The 23,705-nt window shown below is 39.7% G+C and overlaps 2 protein-coding genes across 5 annotated transcripts in view; both read left to right on the forward strand.

Annotated features, from left to right (window-relative positions):
• roraa (RAR-related orphan receptor A, paralog a) overlaps nucleotides 1–2,594 on the forward strand; it is a 172,694-nt gene extending 170,100 nt beyond the window's left edge. For both annotated transcript variants that reach the window (XM_034233579.1, XM_034233580.1), the window contains one exon: nucleotides 246–2,594. In XM_034233579.1, the coding sequence (XP_034089470.1) occupies nucleotides 246–410 (165 nt within the window). In that variant the 3' untranslated portion in view covers nucleotides 411–2,594. The remainder of the gene's footprint in view (nucleotides 1–245) is intronic.
• Nucleotides 2,595–8,372: 5,778 nt separating this feature from the next.
• On the forward strand, nucleotides 8,373–23,549 carry ice2 (interactor of little elongator complex ELL subunit 2). 3 transcript variants are annotated; one of them, XM_034233577.1, is made up of 15 exons: nucleotides 8,373–8,478; nucleotides 10,215–10,316; nucleotides 10,430–10,778; nucleotides 10,866–10,985; nucleotides 11,075–11,209; nucleotides 11,405–11,521; nucleotides 11,798–11,957; nucleotides 18,258–18,436; nucleotides 18,523–19,345; nucleotides 19,722–19,894; nucleotides 19,993–20,122; nucleotides 21,334–21,418; nucleotides 21,747–21,797; nucleotides 22,311–22,554; nucleotides 23,135–23,549. In XM_034233577.1, exons 1-15 carry the CDS (start codon nucleotides 8,465–8,467, stop codon nucleotides 23,273–23,275), a joined length of 2,823 nt encoding a protein of 940 aa, XP_034089468.1. In that variant the 5' UTR covers nucleotides 8,373–8,464; the 3' UTR covers nucleotides 23,276–23,549. The 3 variants fall into 3 exon arrangements, 2 of the variants coding, with proteins under 2 accessions (XP_034089468.1, XP_034089469.1); XM_034233578.1 differs by having other exon boundaries at nucleotides 8,375–8,478; nucleotides 10,293–10,316; XR_004570747.1 differs by lacking the exon at nucleotides 23,135–23,549 and having other exon boundaries at nucleotides 20,327–21,418; nucleotides 22,311–22,467.
• Nucleotides 23,550–23,705: the final 156 nt, after the last annotated feature.

The raw sequence follows: 23,705 nt of genomic DNA on the forward strand, positions 1-23,705 counted from the left end.
ACCGTAATGTTGCATGAAATGCCTTTTTATCAGTAAAGAAGAGTACATTTATCAATTGTACCAGCTCCATAATATGACTTGTCAAGTTTTCCTTGCGCCTGAGCGCTTGTCTCAATATTTACAAGTCTGTTTGCCCCCCTGGTGAAAGGGAATACACTGTAGGGAGGAATGTTTTTCACTACCATTGCTCCATGTCCTTGCCTCCCCGTGAATCTAAACAGCCTGTCTCCTCTCTCTCTCCACAGTTGATATGCAAAGTGTCGACACTGCGAGCACTGTGCAGTAGGCATACAGAGAAGCTTACCGCTTTCAAAGCAATATACCCAGACATTGTGCGTGCCCACTTCCCTCCCTTATACAAGGAGCTGTTCGGATCAGACTTTGAGCAGTCCATGCCCGTTGACGGGTAGCAGCCCTGCCAGGTGCCAGTGTGCCCACCGTAGGGGAATGTGGAGGAGGAATCTGAGACACTTTATTGGTGCCCTGCACACACCAGAGCGGACAGATGGCACGCTGTTCAACTTCTTCTTTTACATCGGAGGGGAGGGCTTAGGGAGTTGATTCTCAAGGTTTACTTTATTGAATTTAGTTCTCTGTGGAAGACTTGTGGGACCCAACACCCCATGGGACCTGAAGAGGAAATAGGGACAAATAATTTCTGTCTGGTTGAACTTGACCCTCTTTTGCGCATTTCCAACATAATTCACTTTATTCAGTCATTTTCACCAGTATTTATTGCATTGCCTTTAATATGATTGACCTGTTCATATGACTTGTAATAGTACAAACTATTACCAAGTCTTTGGAATTAAAAAAGCTGAAGACCTCTTCAATTAGAAGATAAATCTGCATCAGTATTATTTTTCACATTGCATTCCCAAAACGTTTTAGTATTTCCCCTTCAAAACTATGAATAGTCATATCCCTTACCCCCCTATCTGAAACAAACTTAAAATGCGCACATTTTGGTCAAGTTCAGCCCCTTTTTCTCTTGTGTTCAGTCGTATATATTTTGGACGCAGTACTTGGAATGAAAACTCACGGCGACTTTGAGGGAGGTTCTGTCGGCATGGTGATGCAATCGGCACCTCTCTATGGACAATCGTTTAAAAAAAAGAAAAAAAGAAGCATAGAATTCTGGTAATTCTAATGAAAACGCAATGATTTTAGCTGTCAAAGACTCCATCCACCATTGTTGCATAGTGAAATCATGTAAGGCCATCTGCTATTAATCCTTCTCTGGACTGGTGCCCTGGAAAGCACGGGGCACCAACACAATGAAAAGGGTCCATTCCACCTGTTTTATAATGTACTACAGGGTATATGGTCATAAGTACTTACTATACAGAAAAAAAGTAATGTTTATAGAATCTATTTTAAATAACATGTATGATATTAGTAGTTAGGCCATTCTTAACTGTTGAATTGATAAGGCACTTTTATTTACACCTTTCTTTAATTTAAGAATTGTATATTTACCTAGTGATGTGTTGCATGTGCACAAGAAATACAAGTTGAACCATGGTCACAGAGGCTAGTCCTGGGAGCTGCAGATGATTCTGGTGTGGAAGTGTGAGGGCTGTCTGTTAGCGTGAGGCTGCTGGTTGGAGAACAAAGAGGCATGGATGAGAAGGCAGGGTGAAAGGAGCACCTCTCAAAATATAGCTCTGATAATCCTTTTTAGCAGAAGTGAACACGTACGAAAACAGCCAACAAACCTTGTAGTGGCGTAACAGTCTTGTTCCTTCTTTATTTTAGTTATGAACAGACCTGCATTTGTTTAAACCTTTTTTAAAGACAAGAAAACAGGTATTGCATGGTGACACAATGGCGCTCATACTCTTTTTTAATGATATTTGGTTCTTATTTGCCTTTCAAAAATCGCACGTATTATACAAAGAAGGCTACAAGGAAACATCTCAGTCTGGCAGTGCGGTCGGACTGGAGAGATCCAAACATCGACTCATACACACATAGACTGTAATCCAATTGTTCCATCTAGTGGAAGGTAAAGATACAGCAGGCAAACTGACAGCCTAATGACAAACATACAAGGTCTAACCTTGAAGCACATTCATGAGCCTCTGTCAAAATGTTTGGAGTGTTTTTTTTTTTTTTTTCGAGTTGCTTTATCTGCCTTCTCACCGCAGCCTCAGTCACGCCACAACAGGACATAGAAGAAACAGTGAAGGGAAAGTGAATATTCAAAGCCTTGTCTGGTAGTAAAGCTTCTATTTTTGTAACATGTTTTGGTTAATGAACTCATGAAAGAGAACAAGGGAGAGAAAAAGATGTCAGGTAGCACTTAACTATATTCCTGCAATAATTAGACTAGCTGTTGTTTGTATGATTAGGGGAGAAACATAAAAATGGTAGGACAAGTGCTATTTTCAGAATGCTTTGTTGTTGTGCTTCTGTTTTGTTGAGTGTGTCTTTCTTGTCAGTGTGGTAGTAAAGTGGTAGAAAAAACCCTGGATGTGCCAAACAGTAGTCGTTGCTTCTGCTTTCCAGTCTACTCGTCTATAACGTAGAATGGATTCCTAAGACATTCCAGCAATCTCAGTAGCGGCTTCTAGAAATATCTTTAAAAAAAAGAGCGAGAAAAAGAAAAAGAAAAAAATGATATCCCTTTAGAAACCCAACAAAGCATGTTGATACATCTGTCACCAACCGTAACATAGCATCCAGTTGTTTGTCTTTTGTTTTCTATTTGCACACTATCATTCCTCTGCCGTGCAATTTGTACAAGGTGTTAATGCCTTGTGCTGTCACCCCTCAGGGAAGAGTTCCTTATGCGCTTTCTTTGTTTGTATTCATTAGGTTTAGTTTGTATTTTTGTCAGGAATGTTCCATGAGAAGTGGTTGAGATTTAACATTTGAATATTTATCACACTTTTACATTATTATTATTGTCTCTAAGGGGCCCCAGCCACTAAGAAAACCACTGCGCCCCTGCAGTCAAGTTCAAGAAAATCTCATCTAAAAAATAACAAACCCCATCACTTTTTCAAGCTGCAGTTTTATCAACACACAGCATATTCCTGTCACACACAAAAAATCAGTTTTGGTTTAAAACGGTGTCATCAGGGTCTTTAAAAATGATAACCCTCTTTGTTAGAGAAACCAAATATTCTTATGCAATACTAAATCTGTTGTGTTTGGGTTGTAGTAGATATGCTGTACCTAAGTAATAATCTCTGTTTTGATCCAATGTTATTTGGATATGCACAAGCCCTCTACGACTAGTAAACCTCAGTCTCCCAGCAAAAGAAACCCGTCTGGAACACTGCTAGACAATCCAGCGAGAGCATTGAGAGAGGAAGAGGTGTGAATGCTCAGGGAGGTAACAGGTAGACCGAAGAAGCAGCTCGCTTTCCTCTGGATGGATGCAGAGCATTTAAATAGCTCTCATTTGAATTCATGTGGTCTTTAAAAATCTCTTCAAAGCACTCGATTGATGAGAGGATGCGACGTAGCACACTGAACAGCACTTACTGTTCGGATAATAATTAAGAGCTGGAGGTTTGGCTGATATCCTGTTATTTATTTGCAAAACAAATCAGTTTATTTCTTGAAAATGATTCTGTTATTATAAGCTATTGTAATATCGCTTGGTGGTCACATCAAATAATTCAGCATTTTCTCAAATATTATCAGCGAAGGTCTACCACCAATACTTCTCTCATAAAGTGAACATTTGTTTTTCCTTCAAGTGGCATGTAATGTGTTCTACAATATTTAAAACGAGCAATATGCCTTGTGTTACAATTACGGGTCTCTACAGTGCAGTCATCACTCTATTTTAATTAACTTTACTCATCCAGCTGAAACTGATGATGTTTACTCTGTCTAAAACAACAAGCCCCATCACTCTGTTTTCATCTTATGTAGGTATGTTTGCGATATTGGCAGGATAGCAAAAAATGGTCATCGGATACATGGTTACTTGTGTCCTAACATTACCTGCGTCTTCACACAGGCCTGTAAAGCGATGTCCTTCTGTATATTCTCAATTGAGATATCCCATTTTAGCAAGGGATTGATGCTAAGTGTGCTATTCAATCAGTGTATAGTATACAGTAAAATGTGCTGGTCCTTCTGTCTCTGCTCTGTTGTCGGTGTGTAAAAAGCAATAGTGTGTGTGTGTGTGTGTGTGTGTGTGTGTGTGTGTGTGTGTGTGGTGTGTGTGTGTGTGTGTGTGTGTGTGTGTGTGTGTGTGTGTGTGTGTGTGTGTGTGTGTGTGTGTGTGTGTGTGTGTGTGTGTGTGTGTGTGTGTGTGTGTGTGTGTGTGTGTGTGGGGGTGTGTGTGGTGTGTGTGTGTGTGTGTGTGTGTGTGTGGTGTGTGTGTGTGTGTGTGTGTGTGTGTGTTGGTGTGTGTCGGTTGTGGGTGTGTGTGTGGTGGTGTGTGTGTGTGTTGTGTGGTGTGTAGTGTTGTTCTCACCTAGTGTGTGAATAACAATAAACCCCAGACAAGGCTTTAATAATTACAAAGGAAACAGGGTTATTAGGACAAGGATTTTATTTTGACTTTTTTTTAAGAATATAAGGTTTTGGAAATGCTCAGCTTGATCCATCCATAATAGGTGTAGGTTTCAAAAGCGTGACATAATGCCTTCAAACAATTCAGAGTCTGCAGAATGCTGTGAGGCAACATTGAGCAGCTTCACAGAGAAAACACATTCGCTGTCGGTCGAGACAGCGCGGCCACGGCCTGAGCTGGAAATAATTGAAATGAATTCTGGAGTGTAAATTGTGAAAATGAGTCTTCTCAGCCGTAAATTGTGAAGATCAGCGTTATGTCACGCTTAACGTTGTGCTGGAGTGTCGATGTGTTTCCCAGAATTATGAGTCAGTCGTCACATTTGAACAGAACTCGTTTTCCAAAGCACAGCTGATAAGGATTTATGATTACAAATATGTTTAAGAGTATAGTAAAAAAAAAAAATGGAAAGCAACTTTTAGCCATAATCGAATGTCAAGCAATAATATATGTCTGTGTATTGTTTTTAATCCTTTTGTGCATAATAGTCTTTGAACATCTGCATGTAAATACACCTCTTATTTATCACATTTTGGTTCATTTTGTGGATGTTTTTATGTTTCATCTGTATATTTGACCAGTTCCGTTCCCAGGTGGAGAACTAAGAACTTGACATGGCCTGTATGCTGTATATCTTATTTTCTCACTCTTTCTCTCTCCCTCATCCTCGGCTGTTTATTCACAATATTTAATGTTATTATTGATCAGATGTATAAAGGTAGCTTTGTAATTTCTGTCTGTATAGGTAAGAGGAAAATACTGCTACTAAAGGCCTACCCAGTGAAACTATTTATCTGTTTTTCAATGACACCATATTGTACGATAGTTCTGTTTCTAGTTTGCCTCCCTCTTTCAGGATTAGTTTGATAGCGATAGGGTGTGCTGACATTTATTTTGTGTTGCCATGATGTGCGGTGCTAGGTAAGTTAATTTGTGAACAAAGTATTGATTCCTAAGCCTGGCCGCCCTATTAGTCCATTCATTTCATAGCATATTAATGTATTATTGATATTAGGACTCAATAAATAATAAAGATAATGAAAATGATAGTGGTAAAAAAATACCCAGCCAGTACCTGTATCAGTGTGCTCGTCTTGGGGTAAGGCACTTATTTCCTTCTGACTTATAGCAAAGCTAGTTTCTGCTAATTAACAAGCTATTTAAGGTTGCTCTTCTGGTTTGTGGAAAAATTATAATATTCAAACTGAAACAGCAGTATATTGTGTTTTTTTTTTCTTTGTCTGATTGTAAAAACCACTCACTGAGGCTATAGTTTGTCAGGTTTTAAGATACTAAATATTTACCTCTCTTGTGTCTGCATAGTTCTTCACCTGATGCAGGGAAGTGGTGCTTGGATTTTAATAAACAGCGTCGGTATGCTTTTGTTATTCCCCATTTTAGACTATCCTAAGACTGGTTTATTCAGACCAGTAGTGTAAACCTCTTGCACCACTTAAAGTGTTACAAATTTACATGAAATAATTGCCATTTGAGGACAAAGTTGACCTTTTCTCTCCACTCTGTAGCAAATATCAGTGAGAATATGCTTGCAATAATACACAACGTATCACACTGAGTGCCTCTCGGTGTAACAAGATGCATACATAGTTTTGATTGTCTTTTTTTGTGGTTTTCCAGACGTGTAATGAAGTGACAATGTATTTTGTACGAGGAGAAATCCTCAACTCACATGCTTTTTCAGATTCTTTCTTTATGTGATGTTAATCATTTTCACATGGGTTGATGCGCTATGTTAAAGGGTTTCAGTGTATAGATGGTCCGTTTAGAGAGTACATGTCATCCCTCACCTTGTTTTTTGAAAACCTAACTGGGAAGTTTGTTTCATGTTGATCTTGAATGGTGAAATAAATGCTTGCAGACAATGCTACAGAAAAGTTCACCTTTTTTTAATCAGGCAAAACTTACAGGCAACCCACATTTCTTCACTTTGTGCTTGTTTTATATCAACTTTTTTTTATTTCACTGAGATTTACTAATGCATTGTATATCAAGTAGTTGTATGGGTTTGTAAAAGAGGCATACAATACGTCTGGATTTATTTTAATGTTCTGTGTTCAATGTGCGCTCAATGGTTGGGTGGGTGGAGAAGGGGTGCATTCTTTTTCCATGCAAAAGCAGTGCAAGTTATGGGAAAGCTGAAACTAGTGTGTGGTTTTCACACATTTCTAAGTCACACGTTTGCTACTGATGTTAAAATGGGGACAGATGATCATGTAACTTTTTATCCAGCTCTTTTGAAGTCTCTTTAGCAGGTAGTCTATTCACAAACTTAGTTTTGCTCCTTGTCTGATTCTTAAATATGAAAATAAGTATTTTGATTCATTTTGTAAATACAGCTGTAAAGAAAAATAAGAAATGTAATGTTGTCTTTTAAATACTTTTCATTCTAATATGAATGTTGTTATATTGTACTTAGAAACTGTACCTTTAATATTACCTTTATTAAAAGTGCATTGGACACATCGATTTTAGATGTGCTTTATGTGCTGTTATCCCATAATAAAATGTACCGCTTGTAATGGGCTTCTATTTTCTGACTCTTTATCTGTTTCTGTTGTCTAATCTCTCTTCAGCTCACACTCTTTTCAACTAAATAATCATATTCCATGTTTTTAACAACTGGCAAAGATATCAATTATCACACACTCACAAAATATTAAAGAGAACATAGAAATAGAGAGAACATACCTGTGAAAATACTTTGATAGTAAACTACATCATCTGCCATTTAGACATTAAGCTATATAACCATTTAAGCAACATGAGACCTTTTTGGTGGTGGTCTTGACATATTTCACTATCACAATTGATTGATGACACAATATGAAAATCTGTCTATTTAGAGAAGTAAAGAGTCTTTGGTTACTTTAAAATCTTTAATATGCATATGATTGGAAATGCAGATATTTCTAAAGGATAACATTCAGCATTGTTCTCAATTTCTTGACACAACCTGCATGGACAAACAGGAGTTTTCGAACAATGTTATGTAGATATACATGTGTATATAATACTCTTGATATTATTGTTGGAACACTATATTTAATTTAATGTTGTCTATATATTTTTACATGATGGCTCTTATACCCAATGTTGATATGAGTATTTAGGTTCGAAAATACAAGAAAAAGAGAAGGACTGTGGCAACACCTCCTAAAAAAGTGGCTTCCATAATTTAAGTAAAGAATTTAATAAATGTAAACATATCTTAGGATATTGTGGCCTGCAGAAACAGACACAACAGGATGGCAAATTCAGAATAGTTTTATTGACATGACCATAATGGCATACAGTATGGCCAAAGCTTTGTACAATAACGACATCTATGCTTAAATAAAGATGTAGAATGTATTAGAAAATTATAGAAAAAAAGAAGGACTGTGGCAACACCTCCTAAAAAGTGCCTTCCATAATTTAAATACACACCAGGATGTCAAATTCAAATAGCTTTATTGACATGACCATAATGGGATACAGTATGGCCAGCGCCGTATAGATAGAATATCTATTATAATAATAAATAATAATAATAATTATATTATACGGCTCTGAGTATGGCCAAAGCTTTGTACAATAACGACATCTATGCATAAATAAAGATGTGGAATGTATTGTAATGTTCATAAACATTTTGAATACAAGTACAAATAACATGTTTTCTTTACAAGGAAAACATTTAACTTTGTGTAGATGAACTAGAAAGTTAATAAAAAAATACAGTTAAAAAACAGATCGTTTACTTTTGATGTCCGGCAGGGGGCAGCGATGTCCACAGAGCGCTTTAATGTCAACATCATTTCAACAGACGAAGAAGGTCATCTGCTTGCTAGCACATGTGGCTACTCATATTTACAGTAGCTTTAATGTTGTCATTTCCGCGGACCTCTGGTTAGTGTGGCTATAATGGAACTAGTATGGTAAGTCGTATTTTCACTGTAAGCATCAGCAGAAGATCAGTGGTAGATTGTGTGTCAATTCAAGTAATAAACTGAACTTTGTGCTATTTCATTTTTGCTAAAAAGCTTAGCGACAGCTCTGTTATTGTTGTGACTGACAGCTCGCTATGCTAACCAAAGCTGAGCTACTTCTATAGTAGAAACTATCTTAACCGGAAATTAAGTAACTCTAAAAGTACGCATAATTGTTGACGTAGTTTTATTTAAAACACTAATAAGTGCCAGGGAAGACTCAACCAGAGAGCTGCAACATGCAAGCATAGCTGCAGTCAAGCTATTATGATGACGAGTCTGGAAATAATAATAAACCGAATTGTTTTAGTTCAACGAAATGTGTGTCTCATTGTTTTGTGTTGTAAACAGTTGTTATGTTAAGCTAAGCCATGTGGCATGTTCCGCCTAGACTTACCTAAACTAACGCCAAACAAAAATGTACTGTTGACTCTAGATTTGAACTGACCTCCAGAATTTGACTTGACAACGTTTTTCTGTCTTGTTGGTATATGCATTCGTTCCCAACATAGCTTATAGAGACTAAACATGGCGTTCTTGATCTAGAAAGCTTTCTTAGACATTTTGTCGTACAGACGTTGGGATAACGTTTGCTTTTATTTTGAAGGGTGAAACGGAAGTTGCTTTCTTCTCTTAATCTAACTGACTTGATGCTGCTCCACCTGACATGATAGGGAATCATCTGTTATGTTTTGGATATTACAATAGACTGTAAATATACGGTTATTACAAGTCTAAAAACACCTACTAAACTTGACACTGTGTCACCCTGTCCAGCTGTAAGGGGAATTTGATAGTAACAGTACTTAAAATGAATTATTGAATTTGCCTTATTACAAACCGCTACAATTGTTTGTTAAGGAGATTTACTAGTTAGTTGTGTGAATTGATCTTTAAGAGCCGTTGTTCTTAAACACAGAGTTTCACTTGGAGATAATCAATAAATGATCATTTGAGTGACATAAAACCTACGTTATTTTTCAATAACTCCGTACTAACTTGCCCATATTAGTGAAAATATTTAGGCTTAAAAATATTATAAAGTAGTCTTATATGGCCCACCTTTGTTGATAACATGTGGGGGTTATGAATTTTAATATCTTTGATATAAAGACACACGATTTTCATCGGCATAACTACACTGTAGCTATGTTCGTATGACTAAATAAAGAACCTTGAATAACTCCAAATCAGTTATTTTCAAAAGCGTTCATGCAATATATAACCAAGTGATTTTAAATCAATGTCAAAATGATGTGAAACTGCAGAATTGTCATAGAAACATTTATATACAATTATAGAAGGTTGTCTAAAATCACCCAAAAAGTTGGCAGGTCCAGCTTTGCAATACTATTTTGTGTGGATTTGGAGTCGCTCAGCAGGATCTGATTCAGGAACTTGTACTTTTGAAAATGAGTTGCCAGCTTCTGAAGATTAATTTCATGTCAAAACCCTTGCTGATACACACAATTAAACTCAGCAGAAAATAATGACACTACACCTGAGTCATCTATTACGCTGAGTAATGGTCATTTATAATGTGCACTACCCTAAAACACAAACTTTGAGACACTCGCATGTCAAAATAAACTGTCCACCCACAAAAGCCATGAAGAAACTGTTGCATAATGTTTGGTACAATGCAGTGCCTCAAATACTGTTTTTTTTCTTTCTTTAAATTCAAGGGAGGACCCCCAGGTCCCCGATGCTCCTTTCTTTACCAATGATCTCTATGTCAAATATTCACTTGCACCTAATATCAGAGAGCTGTGGGACTTTCTCCAAAGGTTTGTTGATGATAATAAATCAGCTCAAACTATTTTGTACTCTGTTTTCTAAGGCTAAATTATATATCTGTATCTAACATGTTTTTACCTCAATTTCTTTCTCCTTCCACAAGTCCTGTGCAGAACATAAAACAGGACTGTGGGACTTCAAAAGCTTCCTCCCCCTCTTCTTCTACAAAAGACGCTGCAGCCTTTAAAGACAACAGTTGCATCAGCATGAATGAATCCTGCTCTGAAAGCGGTGATACTGACGATCCGTTTATAGACAATGACGGGCAGGGTGCAGCACAATGTTGGGATACAGAGAAATCAAGGGGAAAGCTCAAGCAGATTGAGAAAGAGGCGGGTGCTGTTTACCCTGAACCCAGACTGCCCTACCCCTGTCCGTCCAGCCTGTCAATCAATGGCCAGAAGACTTATCTTGGCTTTTTGATGAGTAAGAAAGCAAGCGATCCTCCACTGGTACCTACATTAAATCCTTAACTGTATTTCAATCCTGCCTGTCCTTTTTTGCAAAGGGTCTTCTAATAGTATGTTCTAATATTTCAGAACTTGCAGGCACGAGTAAACAGTGAAGTGATACAGTTCATGATGTACCTGCAAGACGTGGCCAAGATATGTGCTGACGACTACAACTTCATATCACAGGGAGCTATGCAATACTCAGAGGTAGTGATACTGCAAGGATTGCCCCTGTCATCAGCTCTGTGATGTATGTTCATAAGTGTTAAAACATAGAGCCCTAATTTGTTCTTCAGGAGTTCTTCAGGGAGTGTTTGGAGCACATCAGGACGTTTCCTGAGCTCTACCAGATCCATGAGATGACTAGTCTGACCGGGGGAACATTCAACCCAGGGCTGAAGCTGACCTTTGAGAAACAGCTGCTGATCATGGTAATGAACTTTTGAAGTGCTACTATCATACGGGAGCTCTTCTAGTCAAAGAAGTGTAGGGTTACCACTTCATTTGTTGTTCATTGTGCAGTTTTCTTTTCAACCTTTACAACTCAAAGTGATGAATTGCAGAATCAGTCTTTTGGTGTTGATTCACTTGTTCCATTTCCATATTTGTACCCTTCATTTCTCCAGGGCAATGTGGATATTACAGACCACACGATGGTGCCTGCTGATGCACAGCTTGCATCGGATTATCAGAGTGTTTCATCACAGAATCCTCCAGCTAAAAAAGCCAAGGACATGCACGCTGTAAGCAATTGTCTCTTCTTTTTTAATTAGCAAGTCACAAAGCTGTTTTACTGCTAGAATAGGATTCATGACCGCAGGTCTATTGTTACACCATTTCACTTCTTTCAGTTTTAACAAAAGACACCAGAGGGTGTTCTTGTATTGCTGAGCAAAACCAGTGCTAATTGTGTTTCTGAAAGATGTCAAAGTCCAGTTAATAGTAGACTATTGAGAAGTTACCTGTGTTGGTTTGACTTCAGTTCTGGTTGTCTGACCCGGTCTTGTTTTTCTCTGCAGACAATCAGCGGTGATGTTAATGCCAGCAGCCTGTGTGCTCGTTATGAGCCTCATGTGTGTCTCACTCGAGGCGCCCTCGTAAGGCTGCTAGATAACCATGGCCCAGACTTTGCAGAGCAGTGGGAATTACCGGTTTGGATCAAGTTAAACCCAGGAGAAGGTACGGCATCATCATTCAGATACTCAGGCTGTTCTAGTTGACGTAAGATTAATTAGGACAAATTTAGGGCTTGCTTCGAATGGGTAAAAATGATTTATTTGTCTTTCTTTACTTTGCGTTGCTGCTCACTTTCAGCTATAAAGTCATGGTGATAATGCCACAAAAATTCATCCAATTGTATCCTGTAAAAGCCAAATATTAGAATGAATTATTTTTGCTCTAAATAACTTAGATACAGTAACATACATCTTAACAAAAAACTACACAATTATTTTTAAATGCACACAAAATGTGTTAGATGATGACCCCAGATATTGACCTTGCTACATTAATATCAATGACAGATTCAAATAGCAATGTGTATACAAGAGAACTAAAATAGGAGATGCATTTTATAATGTTACTGACTTATAATGACACTTTTACATTTTTTCACAATAAGTGATTTTGAAATTTTAGACCAACAAGAATATTTCGCTGGATTTCTAAGTAGCAATTCTATAGGAAAGGATGGGATAAGGTTTTTATTAAAACGTTTTTTTTTTAATGTCATTCTTGAGCTTATGACATTAGGCAAGGCAAGGCAAGTTTATTTATATAGCACTTTTCAACACAAGGCAATTCAAAGTGCTTTACAAAAAATGAAAGACATTAAGAAAATGGCATTTAAAATCAGTCATTAAAAAGAAAAGCTAATAAAATAAACATTAAAAGAAAAAATACATGGATAAAAGTTACAGTGCAGTCTAAGATATGAATAGTTCAATTAAACATTAAAAGAAAAAGTACATGGATAAAAGTGACAGTGCAGTCTAAGATATGAATAGTTCAATTAAACATTAAAAGAAAAAGTACATGGATAGAAGTTACAGTGCAGTCTAAGATATGAATAGTTCAATTAAAAGCAGCGACAAAAAGAAAAGTCTTCAGCCTGGATTTAAAAGTAGTCAGAGTTGCAGCGGACCTGCAGGTTTCTGGGAGTTTGTTCCAGATATTTGGAGCATAATAACTGAACGCTGCTTTACCATGTTTAGTTCTGACTCTGGGGACAGAAAGCTGACCAGTCCCTGAAGACCTGAGAGATCTGGATGGTTCATCATTTAGCAGGAGGTCAGAAATGTATTTTGGGCCTAAACCATTCAGTGCTTTATAAACCAGCAGCAGTATTTTGAAATCTATTCTTTGACACACAGGAAGCCAGTGTAAAGACTTCAGAACTGGAGTGATGTGATCCACTTTCTTAGTGTTAGTGAGGACTCGAGCAGCGGCGTTCTGAATCAGCTGCAGCTTCCTAATAGATTTTTTAGTGAGACCTGTGAAGACACCATTACAGTAGTCCAGTCTACTGAAGATAAAAGCATGGACAAGTTTTTCCAAATCCTGCTGTGACATTAGTCTTTTAATCCTAGATATATTCTTTAGGTGATAGTAGGCTGATTTAGTAACTGTTTTAATGTGACTGTTGAAACTCAGGTCAGAGTCCATGACTACACCTAGATTTCTGGCTTTATCTGTTGTTTTGAACATTGCAGGCTGAAGCTCAGCGCTAACTTTTATACGTTCTGACTTGGCTCCAAAAACCATTACCTCAGTTTTATCTTTGTTTAATTGGAGAAAGTTCTGACACATCCAGTCATTGATTTGTTCAATGTACTTACTCAGTGTTTGAATTGGAGCATTCCTGGTGAAATTGTTACGTAAATGTGTGTGTCATCTGCATAGCTATGGTAACTTATTTTGTTGTTTTTCATTATCTGAGCCAGTGGTAGCATGTAGATGTTAAAGAGAAGAGGCCCCAAGATGGAGCCTTGAGGAACCCACATTTCATATTTGTCAACTCAGATGTGTATTTACTAGGGCTGTCAAGTTAACGCGTTATTAACGGAAAAAAAAAATAACGCCACTAATTATTTAACGCGATTAACGCATGTGTATTTTTTTTCCTCGGCCGCCCCGTAGTTTCAGAGCGCATCGAGTTTAAAATACCATCTACAAGCTGATTCTGACAGCCCCGCTCCTGCCGCCCGCTTGTGGCAGACCACATTACCTGCGTCTTCACACAGGCCTGTAAAGCGATGTCCTTCTGTATATTCTCAATTGAGATATCCCATTTTAGCAAGGGATTGATGCTAAGTGTGCTATTCAATCAGTGTATAGTATAAAGTAAAATGTGCTGGTACTTCTGTATCTGCTATGTGTGTGTGGTGTGTGTGTGTGTGTGTGTGTGTGTGTGTGTGTGTGTGTGTGTGTGTGTGTGTGTGTGTGTGTGTGGGTGTGTGTGGTGTGTGTGTGTGTGGTGTGTGTGGTGTGTGTGTGTGTGTGTGTGTGTGTGTGTGTGTGTGTGTGTGTGTGTGTGTGTGTGTGTGTGTGTGTGTGTGTGTGTGTGTGTGTGTGTGTGTGTGTGTGTGTGTGTGGTGTGTGTGTGTGTGTGTGTGTGTGTGTGTGTGTGTGTGTGTGTGTGTGTGTGTGTGTGTGTGTGTGTGTGTGTGGTGTGTGTGTGTGTGTGTGTGTGTGTGTGTGTGTGTGTGTGTGTGTGTGTGTGTGTGTGTGTGTGTGTGTGTGTGTGTGTGTGTGGCCCGAGCGCCGAGAGAGAGACCTTACGTGCATTGTTGTTGTTAGCATCTGGTGCTAGCTAGCTGCGCTAACGGATATGGAGCGACATTTTGCCACAACTGCGCCGAGCACTTGACTTTATGCAGGAAGCCAGACAGTGGGACATTGTACGAAAAGTCAGCACACTCAGCACGGATAGTGCGCAACATGATTGCAGCGTCCAGGCAGCTCCCGTTCGAGCATATGCCTTGAGTTGCACATAGCTCCAACGATCCATCACACACACGCACGCGCGCACACACACACACACACACACACACACACACACACACCATTTGTATTGTATTATTGTATGAGAGAGGTTCCAGGTTGAATTGAGGCGAATATTTGTAATGTTCAGAGGTTGTTGTGTTTAATATTCATGAGGATTTTTGTCATTGTTCAAATGATAATAAACATTAGCATAAAGCATATTTGTCCACTCATATGTTGATAAGAGTATTAAAAACTTGAAAAATATTCCTCTAAGGTACATTTTAGAACAGATCAAAAATGTGCGATTAACTATGTACAATCATGCGATTAAATATTTTAATCGACTGACAGCCCTAGTATTTACCTATAGAAACAAAGTTGTTTCTGTCCTTTAAGTAGGATTCCAACCAATTTAGAACTGTTTCCGAAAGTCCCACCCAGTTTTCCAGTCGGTCTAGTAATATGCTGTGGTCAACAGTGTCGAACGCAGCACTGAGATCTAATAATACTAACACTGAAGTTCTGCCACTGTCTGTGTTTAAGTGGATGTCATTAAAGACCTTTACAAGAGCAGTCTCAGTGCTGTGGTTTGGATAAAAGCCTGACTGGAACACATCAAAACAGCTATTTAAATGCAAGAAATTACTCAATTGTTGAAAAACAACTTTTTCAATGATTTTACCTAGAAATGGCAGGTTTGATATGGGCCTGTAATTGTTCATTACTGAAGCATCTAGATTATTCTTTTTTAAGAGCGGTTTAATGACTGCAGTTTTCAGGGCCTGTGGAAAAATACCTGAGTGAAGAGATTTGTTTACTATATGAAGTAGATCTGAGGCCATGCAACGAAAAACATCTTTGAAAAATCCTGTTGGAATAATATCAAGGCAGCAGGAGGAGGATTTCAGAAGTTGAATAATGTCCTCTAGGTTTTTATCATTAATCTGATGGAATTGTGTCATGATGTCTGAATTGATGTTAAGTGGACACAGAGACAACACATTTGCTGTTCCTGATGCAGAGGCACTGACTGCTTGTTTGATTTTCTGAATTTTGTCAGTGAAAAAGGCAAAATCATTGCACGCCCTGGTGGATAGAAATTCAGAGGCTACTGACACTGGGGGGTTAGTTAGTCTGTCGACGGTAGCAAACAAGGCATGTGCGTTGTTTTTGTTTTTGGTAATGATGTCAGAGAAGAACGATTGTCGTGCGTTTTTCAATTCCAAATTATAAAGGCCAAGTCTCTCTTTATAGATTTCAAAGTGAACCTGGAGATTTGTTTTTCGCCACCTGCGTTCAGCTTTTCGACATTCTCTTTTTTCTGTTCTCATGGTCATGGCCTTTCTCCATGGAGATATTTTCTTGCCAGACACTTCCTTTAACCTAGTTGGAGCAATGGCATCTATAACATTTTTAATTTTTTAATTAAAATGATCTACTAGCTCATTTACTGAGATGTTGGCAGGGGCAAGTGTGGAAGAAAAATTCTGAGTAAACATTTCCCTAGTATTTTCAGTTAAATATCGCTTTGTGGTTACCTCTTTTTGAACATTTTTGTGAACAGAAATAGAGCTCTCAAAGAAAACACAGGAATGATCAGAGAGTGCAACATCAGTCACCACAACCTTAGAGATATTCACACCCTTTGAGATAATTAAGTCCAGAGTGTGCCCCTTATTGTGCGTGGGCTCCGTCACATGCTGAGTCAGTCCATAGCTATCAAGAACACAAAACAGTTCTTTAGCCCCTCTGTCCTGGGGGTTGTCAACATGGATGTTAAAATCACCAACAATAACTAGAAAGTCAATACACACTATAGACAGCAGTTCAGTAAAGTCATCAAAAAAGCTTGTACAGTATTTGGGTGGTCTATAGATATTTAGGAACAGAGCTCGAGAGGAGCATTTCAGCTGAAGGGCCACATATTCAAAAGAATCAAAGTTTCCATACGATGTCTTCCTGCATTGAAGGGAATCATTGAACAGAATAGCAACTCCACCCCCTTTCTTATGCATTCTTTCCTGACTCATAAAACTAAAGTTGGGAGGGGTTGATTCGATACGAACAGCTGCACTGTTATTTTGTTCAATCCAAGTTTCTGTTAAAAACATAAAATCGAGATTGTGCTCAGTGATAAAATCATTGATTAAAAATGTTTTTCCTGCCAAAGACCTGACATTTAATAAAGCTAGTTTAAGTTTGTTAAACACACTATCAGTCATGTTTTTTGTAACAAGCTGTGGCTGACATGGAATCACTGCTAAATTAGATAAACTCACACAAACGTTTGAGCGCTTCCTGTTTCTAAGATGATTCACCGCTCTTAATCTATTACCTATCAACACAGATATCGGCAAAGCTATAGGCAGGCAGGGCCCCGACATGTCCTGGAAAGAGTTGAGAGTGCCATACGCCCTTGAGCCTGGACCCAGCAAATATCAGTTTGCAGCGTTTAGTACACACACATCCTTATCAGGATTCGGAGACTGCAGATGCCCTCTCGAAGGGAGGGGAGGCGGCCGACGCAGGCACGGTGATGGAGACGTGGGAGATGGTGCGGGGGTAGAGGACATGCTGCCAGGGGGGGAGGTGGTTGACGTAGGCACGGTGATGAAGACGGGGGAGATGGTGCGCGTCTCTGCTGTGATTTTGGTGGGCGTCGTTGAGGAGCGGGGGTAAAGGACATGGTGCCAGCCCTGCGTATCGCGTTCGTTTGGTCTTTGAACTCCAGGAAGGAATCGGTGCCAACCCTCTGTATCTCCTTCATGTGTTCAACGATCCCCAGGAGGGTGGGCAAGGGTGAAAGGGTGAACGGAGTATCCTCAAAGGCGTTGACAGGGGGGGGGTTGACGGGCAGTGGAGACTCCTCCATGTGTCTCCCATAATCAGAACATTCCTCAGGCGGGTGCAGTGATAATTCTTCAGGGTTTTCTGCGCGATGTGTTGTGTCTTTCTCCTGTTTTGATTCCTATTGCCGCTTGTCCTTGGCAGAGGGAACAGATTGATAACGCAGGCAGTTGAATATGTTAGAGATAAACAATTTCACTCCTGACTTGTTCAGGCAAACTCCATTTGCCTTGAAAAGATGTCTGCGATCCCAGAAAAAGTTAAAATTGTCAATAAAATGAACAGAATGGTCAGTACAGGCCGTTGAAAGCCAGGTATTCGGTGCAAACAATCTGCTGAATCTCTCCACTCCTCTTCTGACTGGCGGTAGAGGGCCACTGATGAACACCTCTGCATTAGCTTATTAAATAAAATAAAAAGGTTCATATTTGCAGTAGATATGAAGATGTTGCAACTCTTGCAATAGAAAGGGAATAGTCTTCCTTTTCTGTTAATGAGGATGAAACATTTGTAATCATGTTGATAAAAGAAATGCACTATGCAGCAGTAAGGAAATCTGAGCTACATCACTGTGTGTAATGACATTGAGCGGCCTCATGGTGGCACCATTTCACACATCCTTTATTTCACATGTTTTATTTACAGGCAATGGACAGAAGAAGACTGTATATATAGACTCACCCCTTCTGAAGACTGAGATGACGGTGAAAGAGAGGAGCCATGTCTTCCATGAGGAGAGTCTGAAGCTCTCCATCAAGAAGAATGGGAGTAAAAATGTCTTCCATTTAATGACGGAGCTTCGTGAGGATGACCAGCAACTCTCTGTATGTGGTCGCACAAAAAAAGTAATATCATTAATGTGGTCTTATTTATCAGAACAATAATCATTTGTTTTCTGTTTCTCCTTCAGGGGAGATCAAAAAGAAATGTAGTGTCTGGTGAAAACAATGGTCTTGACTTTGAGGTGGACCTTACTGACCTGGAGACATTTGGTGAGACGAAACACATTAAAACCCCAAAGACGCCGAAAAAGAAGAACGAGCAGGATGCATGTGTTGAAAGTACGAAAGCATCAAGTTCTGCGTCTGTGACTAATACTAAAAGGTCCAGTGAGCGTCCTGCAAACACTACCAGCAGTTCACAAGAAGAGATGGACACCTCAGCGGCAGGTGAGGATGATCCCGTAACAGAGGAGAGAAATCAGCCAGCTGGGAATGAGGCCATTGCACCAACAACTGAAGACATGAGGCCGGACTCTGCTCAGGAATGTAACGAAGACCCACCTTTTATGGGAGATTCTGATGAAGATCAACTGGTCATTGATGACTCCATTGTGTCTCAAGCTCAAACACGTACTACACAATGTAAGCCCACACCTCTCTCTGCTGACGCCAGATCTGATTCTCTAAATTCAGAGTGTTCTTCCCCTGAAAAACCAACAAAGCAGAAACGACTTTCCAAAAAAGCAAAGGTATCCGGCGACCAGCTGGGTGACATTCTGCGCATGCAGACAGCCATGTTCAACTGTGACACGGCCAAAAGCTCCACCGTATCCCAAGAGATGAGCTCACCAGCCCGAGGTGTGGGACCCTCAGTTCACTCTTATCCTACGTCTCTGGTGAAGCCCTGTGTGTCCTCATATTTGGAGAGAAATAACAACCAGGATGGAGAGAGCGGCGCTGCTTCTCACGAATCTGCACCAGGGGCCAACAGTACAAATACAAAGCATAAAAGTTAGTGGCAAACAAATGTTCTTTCAATGATTTAAGTTGTTTCTCTGTGTGGTTCATTAACCGGCAGTGGCTCAGTCAGTAGGGGCTAGGACAGTGAGCCGTAGGGTCGCCAGTTCACGTCCCTGAACGGACCTAAAATATTACTTGGAGAGTTCCCCTCCTGAGCCCTGACATGGTGCCCTTGAGCAAGGCACCGGACAACCCACTCCCAATGCTCCCCGGGCGCTGTACAATAGCTGCCCACTTCTCCTAGTACTAGGATGGGTTACATTTCACTGTGTGTGCTCTGTGTGCATGTATGTGTGACAATTAACGAGAGTTTCATCCTCTGATTCTATATAACATATAACATATCGTACATTATTGCCACCTACAGAACTACTGTCAGAAGAACTGCAGGCTGGTGCAGAAGATGAGCAAGATTACGTCGCTCCAGAAGAAGGCAACCTGCTCTACAAGCTCTACAGTCTGCAGGACCTGCTGCTCATGGTGCGGAGCTCTGTGTCACTGACCCATAGCAGGAGAGTCGGCCAAAACGACCAAAACCAGGTATAAGTCGTCACTCATCCTCCAAAAATGTAATTTCACAAATTAAAGTAAGTCAAAAATCTTCATCACCCTGATTTCTGTTTTCTTCTTCACCACAGCATGTGCCAGTGCATATCTTGCCCAAGCTGGAGTACCAGCTGAGTTATGGAGTTGAGTGTCTGAACAGCAGTGAGGCTTGCCAGCTGTGGACCGAGACATTGCTCCACTCCAGCACTGTACCCTGCATAGGTAAAACTTGTGTTGCTTTTCTTACCCACAATGCTATATTCCTTCAGTGAAAATAGAGACAGGAATGTTACCAAAATAATCTCTATTCTAGTGTTATAGTCAGTATCGCTTTTAGTCTTTAATTTATTTTAACATATATGCCAACAATATAATAAAAGTACTGTTTATGTGGATAAAAAGACTTTTCTCCTCTCCCTCCTTCAGAGGGTTCAGTAGAGTCAACATGGAAATCCTCCCACAAACCAATGGAATAGTCTTCAGATGACTCACCGTCCTGCTGTGTCTCTGTGTTGATTAAGTTTACTTTGTTGCCATAACTACAGCCACATTTGATTATGGGGAATTACAGAGAACGCATTGTGCAGACCTCAGCTAAATGCTGTTTTGAACTTCAGTTAAATTCTCTTAATACTTATTCCAAACTGCTTACTATCCCTGTTGCTCAAGATTCAGGGAAAGGCTTCATCTTTATTCTGTGCGAGATACATTAATCTTTTGGCTCGTGTAGGTGTTCTCTCTGGGACTGCACATCGTCATCTACACAGCATAATGATTATTTGTTCTATCTAATGAAGGCAAAAGGAGTCTCTAAAGCACACCCCTTTCCAGTCTGTTGGCACAGTTGACATTCTGTGTCCCTACAACAATATACTGCTTTCTTATACTCAGCTTGACAGAAATACCTTTGCCAAAAAGTGGATGTCACCCTTCATCAGGCATTTAAAACCTTGGATGTCTAAAGAGGAAAAAACGTCTCTGGTTTCTGTCCCAGAATTATTAGAAAATGATGAGCCAGTGAGGAAACAGTGATACAATTCCAGCTTTATGAAACTATACAATAACTCCCACCTATTGACATTATGATATAAACGATAAAGGACTTCCTTCTATGCTTAGAGCTTCGTAGTTCATCATGAGGTTTATCATGTGGCTTTCCCAGTTGTGTATTTCTGGCTGTGGCTGCAGGCTCTAAAACAGTCCATAATTGAAGGAAGGCACAGTTGGAATAAGCAGGCATTACATGCTGGAGTGGGAGGCAGGACCAATAAGCATTTCTTACCACCCACTTAACAATGCTGGGAAATCAACACAGGCTAATTACTTTGTAAGCACTAGGAGAGGCATTGATGATGAAGTGAAGCTCTTGATGTGCTCATTAGCTCTTGATCTTTCCTCAGTGTATCGCTCACCCTCCCGTTCTGTCTCTGCAGCTCACATCAATGCGCTCACATCAAAAGTAGCTCTGCTCACAAAGCTGCCCGACAACTGGAAACCCAACATCTCCTGTGGGTTCAAGTGAGTGTCCTTATAGCAGATGTGCACAGATGTTTAGGTTTCACCTTATAACCCCTGCATGTATGACGAATGTTGTCATATTAAAGTAAAGTCACATAATAAATAGTCTACGCCATTTTCATCAACGGGGGCTACTCTAATTTATGTTTTATGGTGCCTTTTTATCTGCACTGTCCATTTGCTATAACAATGTACATTTAGCCGCTGTGGAACAAATAAAGAATTTCTGATTCTGATTGTTTAAATCTCCTCTAATCATCTGAATTAGTGTAAAAGATTAGACTCCTGCCAAAAGAAACTGACTGAAATATGAATGTTCCATCCACAGGCCATCGAAGTCTCTGAATATACTGCACCACCTACTGAAAAAGCTTACTGGGTAAGTTGATGATGACGACGACAGTGTTTATTTTAGCTTTGAATGTACATTATTTATTGAGCTCCCTCACAAGAATGGTAGTGGCATGCATCTACAGGTCTAAATGTCTTGGTTCTAATGCAAGCACCCAACATATTTTATGTGGAAAACTATGGAAAATGTGGTTTGATGAATGTACGGTCCAAATTGGGGAAGGGCTGGGTCCTCCTCTGTAGTTCTATTGTTTAGTTGGGCAACATCTGCAGATGAGTTATCCGTGATCCTCTGTCTTTATGCTCTGTTAGGATGACGAAATTGTGAAACGGTTATGACTGTCAGCCTCGGGCTAAAAGCATGATTTTGCCTTCATGTTTGTGTTGTAGGGTTACACAAGCGATTACTCTATGGCACATAATGCATGCGTCACCTTCTGCTTTCTCAAGGCTCTGTTCCCCCCTCGGAATGCTCCAACATGTCTCAGTGTGTGGGTTTCTGACGCTAACACACCTTCAATGACTTCATTTGATTTTGTAGGTTAGAGGAAGGACAGTACCTGATTGCGCACAAGGCAGGGGAACCATTTGTGACCCTATTAAAAGTGGCTAATGGGAAAGTGAGTCGGGGGGCATACAACCTGCAGCAGGTCCACAGCTCCGTCCCCCAGCCCCCCACATCCGGCCTCGTCCCCTGGATACCTGTTGATCCGTCTGTGGTGCTGCCCTTCCACCAGAAACACGGCCGTGTCCCCTGCACCTTCCCGCCAAAACCCTTTGTGCAGGTTTGTATTTACGTTACCATTGTTACTGCATTTATAGATGGTACTATGAAACAATATTATAGCAGTGGAGATCATGAAAGTAATGACAATGAGTTGAAAGACTATTGAAACCAGTAGAAGTGTTTATTTGTTAATGCTTATGAAGTACACACCCACTCTCAGGAATTCTCTAAAATCCAAGATGCATACCATGCGGTCTCCCTGTGTGGTGGTGGGTGCAAAGCCCTCGGTCGTGTCCTTATCAGACAGGCTGAGTCAGTGCAGTGAATAGTTCTCCGACGCATTTCCAAAACTAACAACAGAGACAAAAGAGAGCAAAATCTGTTCAGCAGGGTTAGGCGTGTAGACTCTGAGACATTCATTAGATGCCTGTCTGAGTCCACATAGCAAGACGTTAACACATCTTTAAACTTGTCAACTACAATAGCAAACTTATAATTTAAACTGGGCATTTGTATAGTCAACATTTGTACATCCAAGAATAACAGATAAACATATTATTTGGGGTGATAATGTATGATCCTACATGAATGAAGTCCCAGTTATTTACATTTCTTTTGACCTTCCTTCATCCTACCAGACAGCGAAAGATGGGTCATCGCAGTACAACAACCATGGAGCCGGACAGGCAAAGAACAACCGGAATGCAGTAGGCAAACTGAAGAAACGACAAAGGAACCGTAAAAAGTATATTAAAAACCTACTTAAAAAGACATTTTAAGAAGTCCCACGTCAAAGGATTCAATATCATGTCTTCTCATTTCATATAAGGTGAGGAGCTGAACCTGTACTGGAAAGGAAAGGAAAGGAAAGGAAAGGAAAGGAAAGCACTGACAATGTACATCATTTCATACTGGTGTTATATTAAGACTTTGAACATAAATGTGGACGTTTAAGCACTTTGAGAGTAGAATCTAGAACTTTCTATTTTTGTATATGTTGGTAATTATAATTTGTGAAAAAATATAAATAATAAACTTTGTCTAAGTACCATATGTGAGTATGTCTTTATAACTGTTTGTGTGGAATGAATGATTCAAGACATCACCTTGAACATTTCCTGAGGGTCCAGTTGTTCCAGTGACTTTTTAACAGTGTTTTGGGGAAAACAACCAAAGTATCACAACTCTTCCAGTAGCTTCTAGTGGAAC

The sequence above is a fragment of the Gymnodraco acuticeps genome, unplaced genomic scaffold, assembly GCF_902827175.1.
Source record: "Gymnodraco acuticeps unplaced genomic scaffold, fGymAcu1.1, whole genome shotgun sequence".
Taxonomy (NCBI): Eukaryota; Metazoa; Chordata; class Actinopteri; order Perciformes; family Bathydraconidae; genus Gymnodraco; species Gymnodraco acuticeps.

Coding starts and splice junctions, on each gene's coding strand:
- ice2 (XM_034233577.1), top strand. Junction 10,317..10,429: donor CTGTGGGACTTTCTCCAAAG/GTTTGTTGATGA, acceptor TCCTTCCACAAG/TCCTGTGCAGAACATAAAAC. Junction 21,419..21,746: donor AACATCTCCTGTGGGTTCAA/GTGAGTGTCCTT, acceptor TTCCATCCACAG/GCCATCGAAGTCTCTGAATA.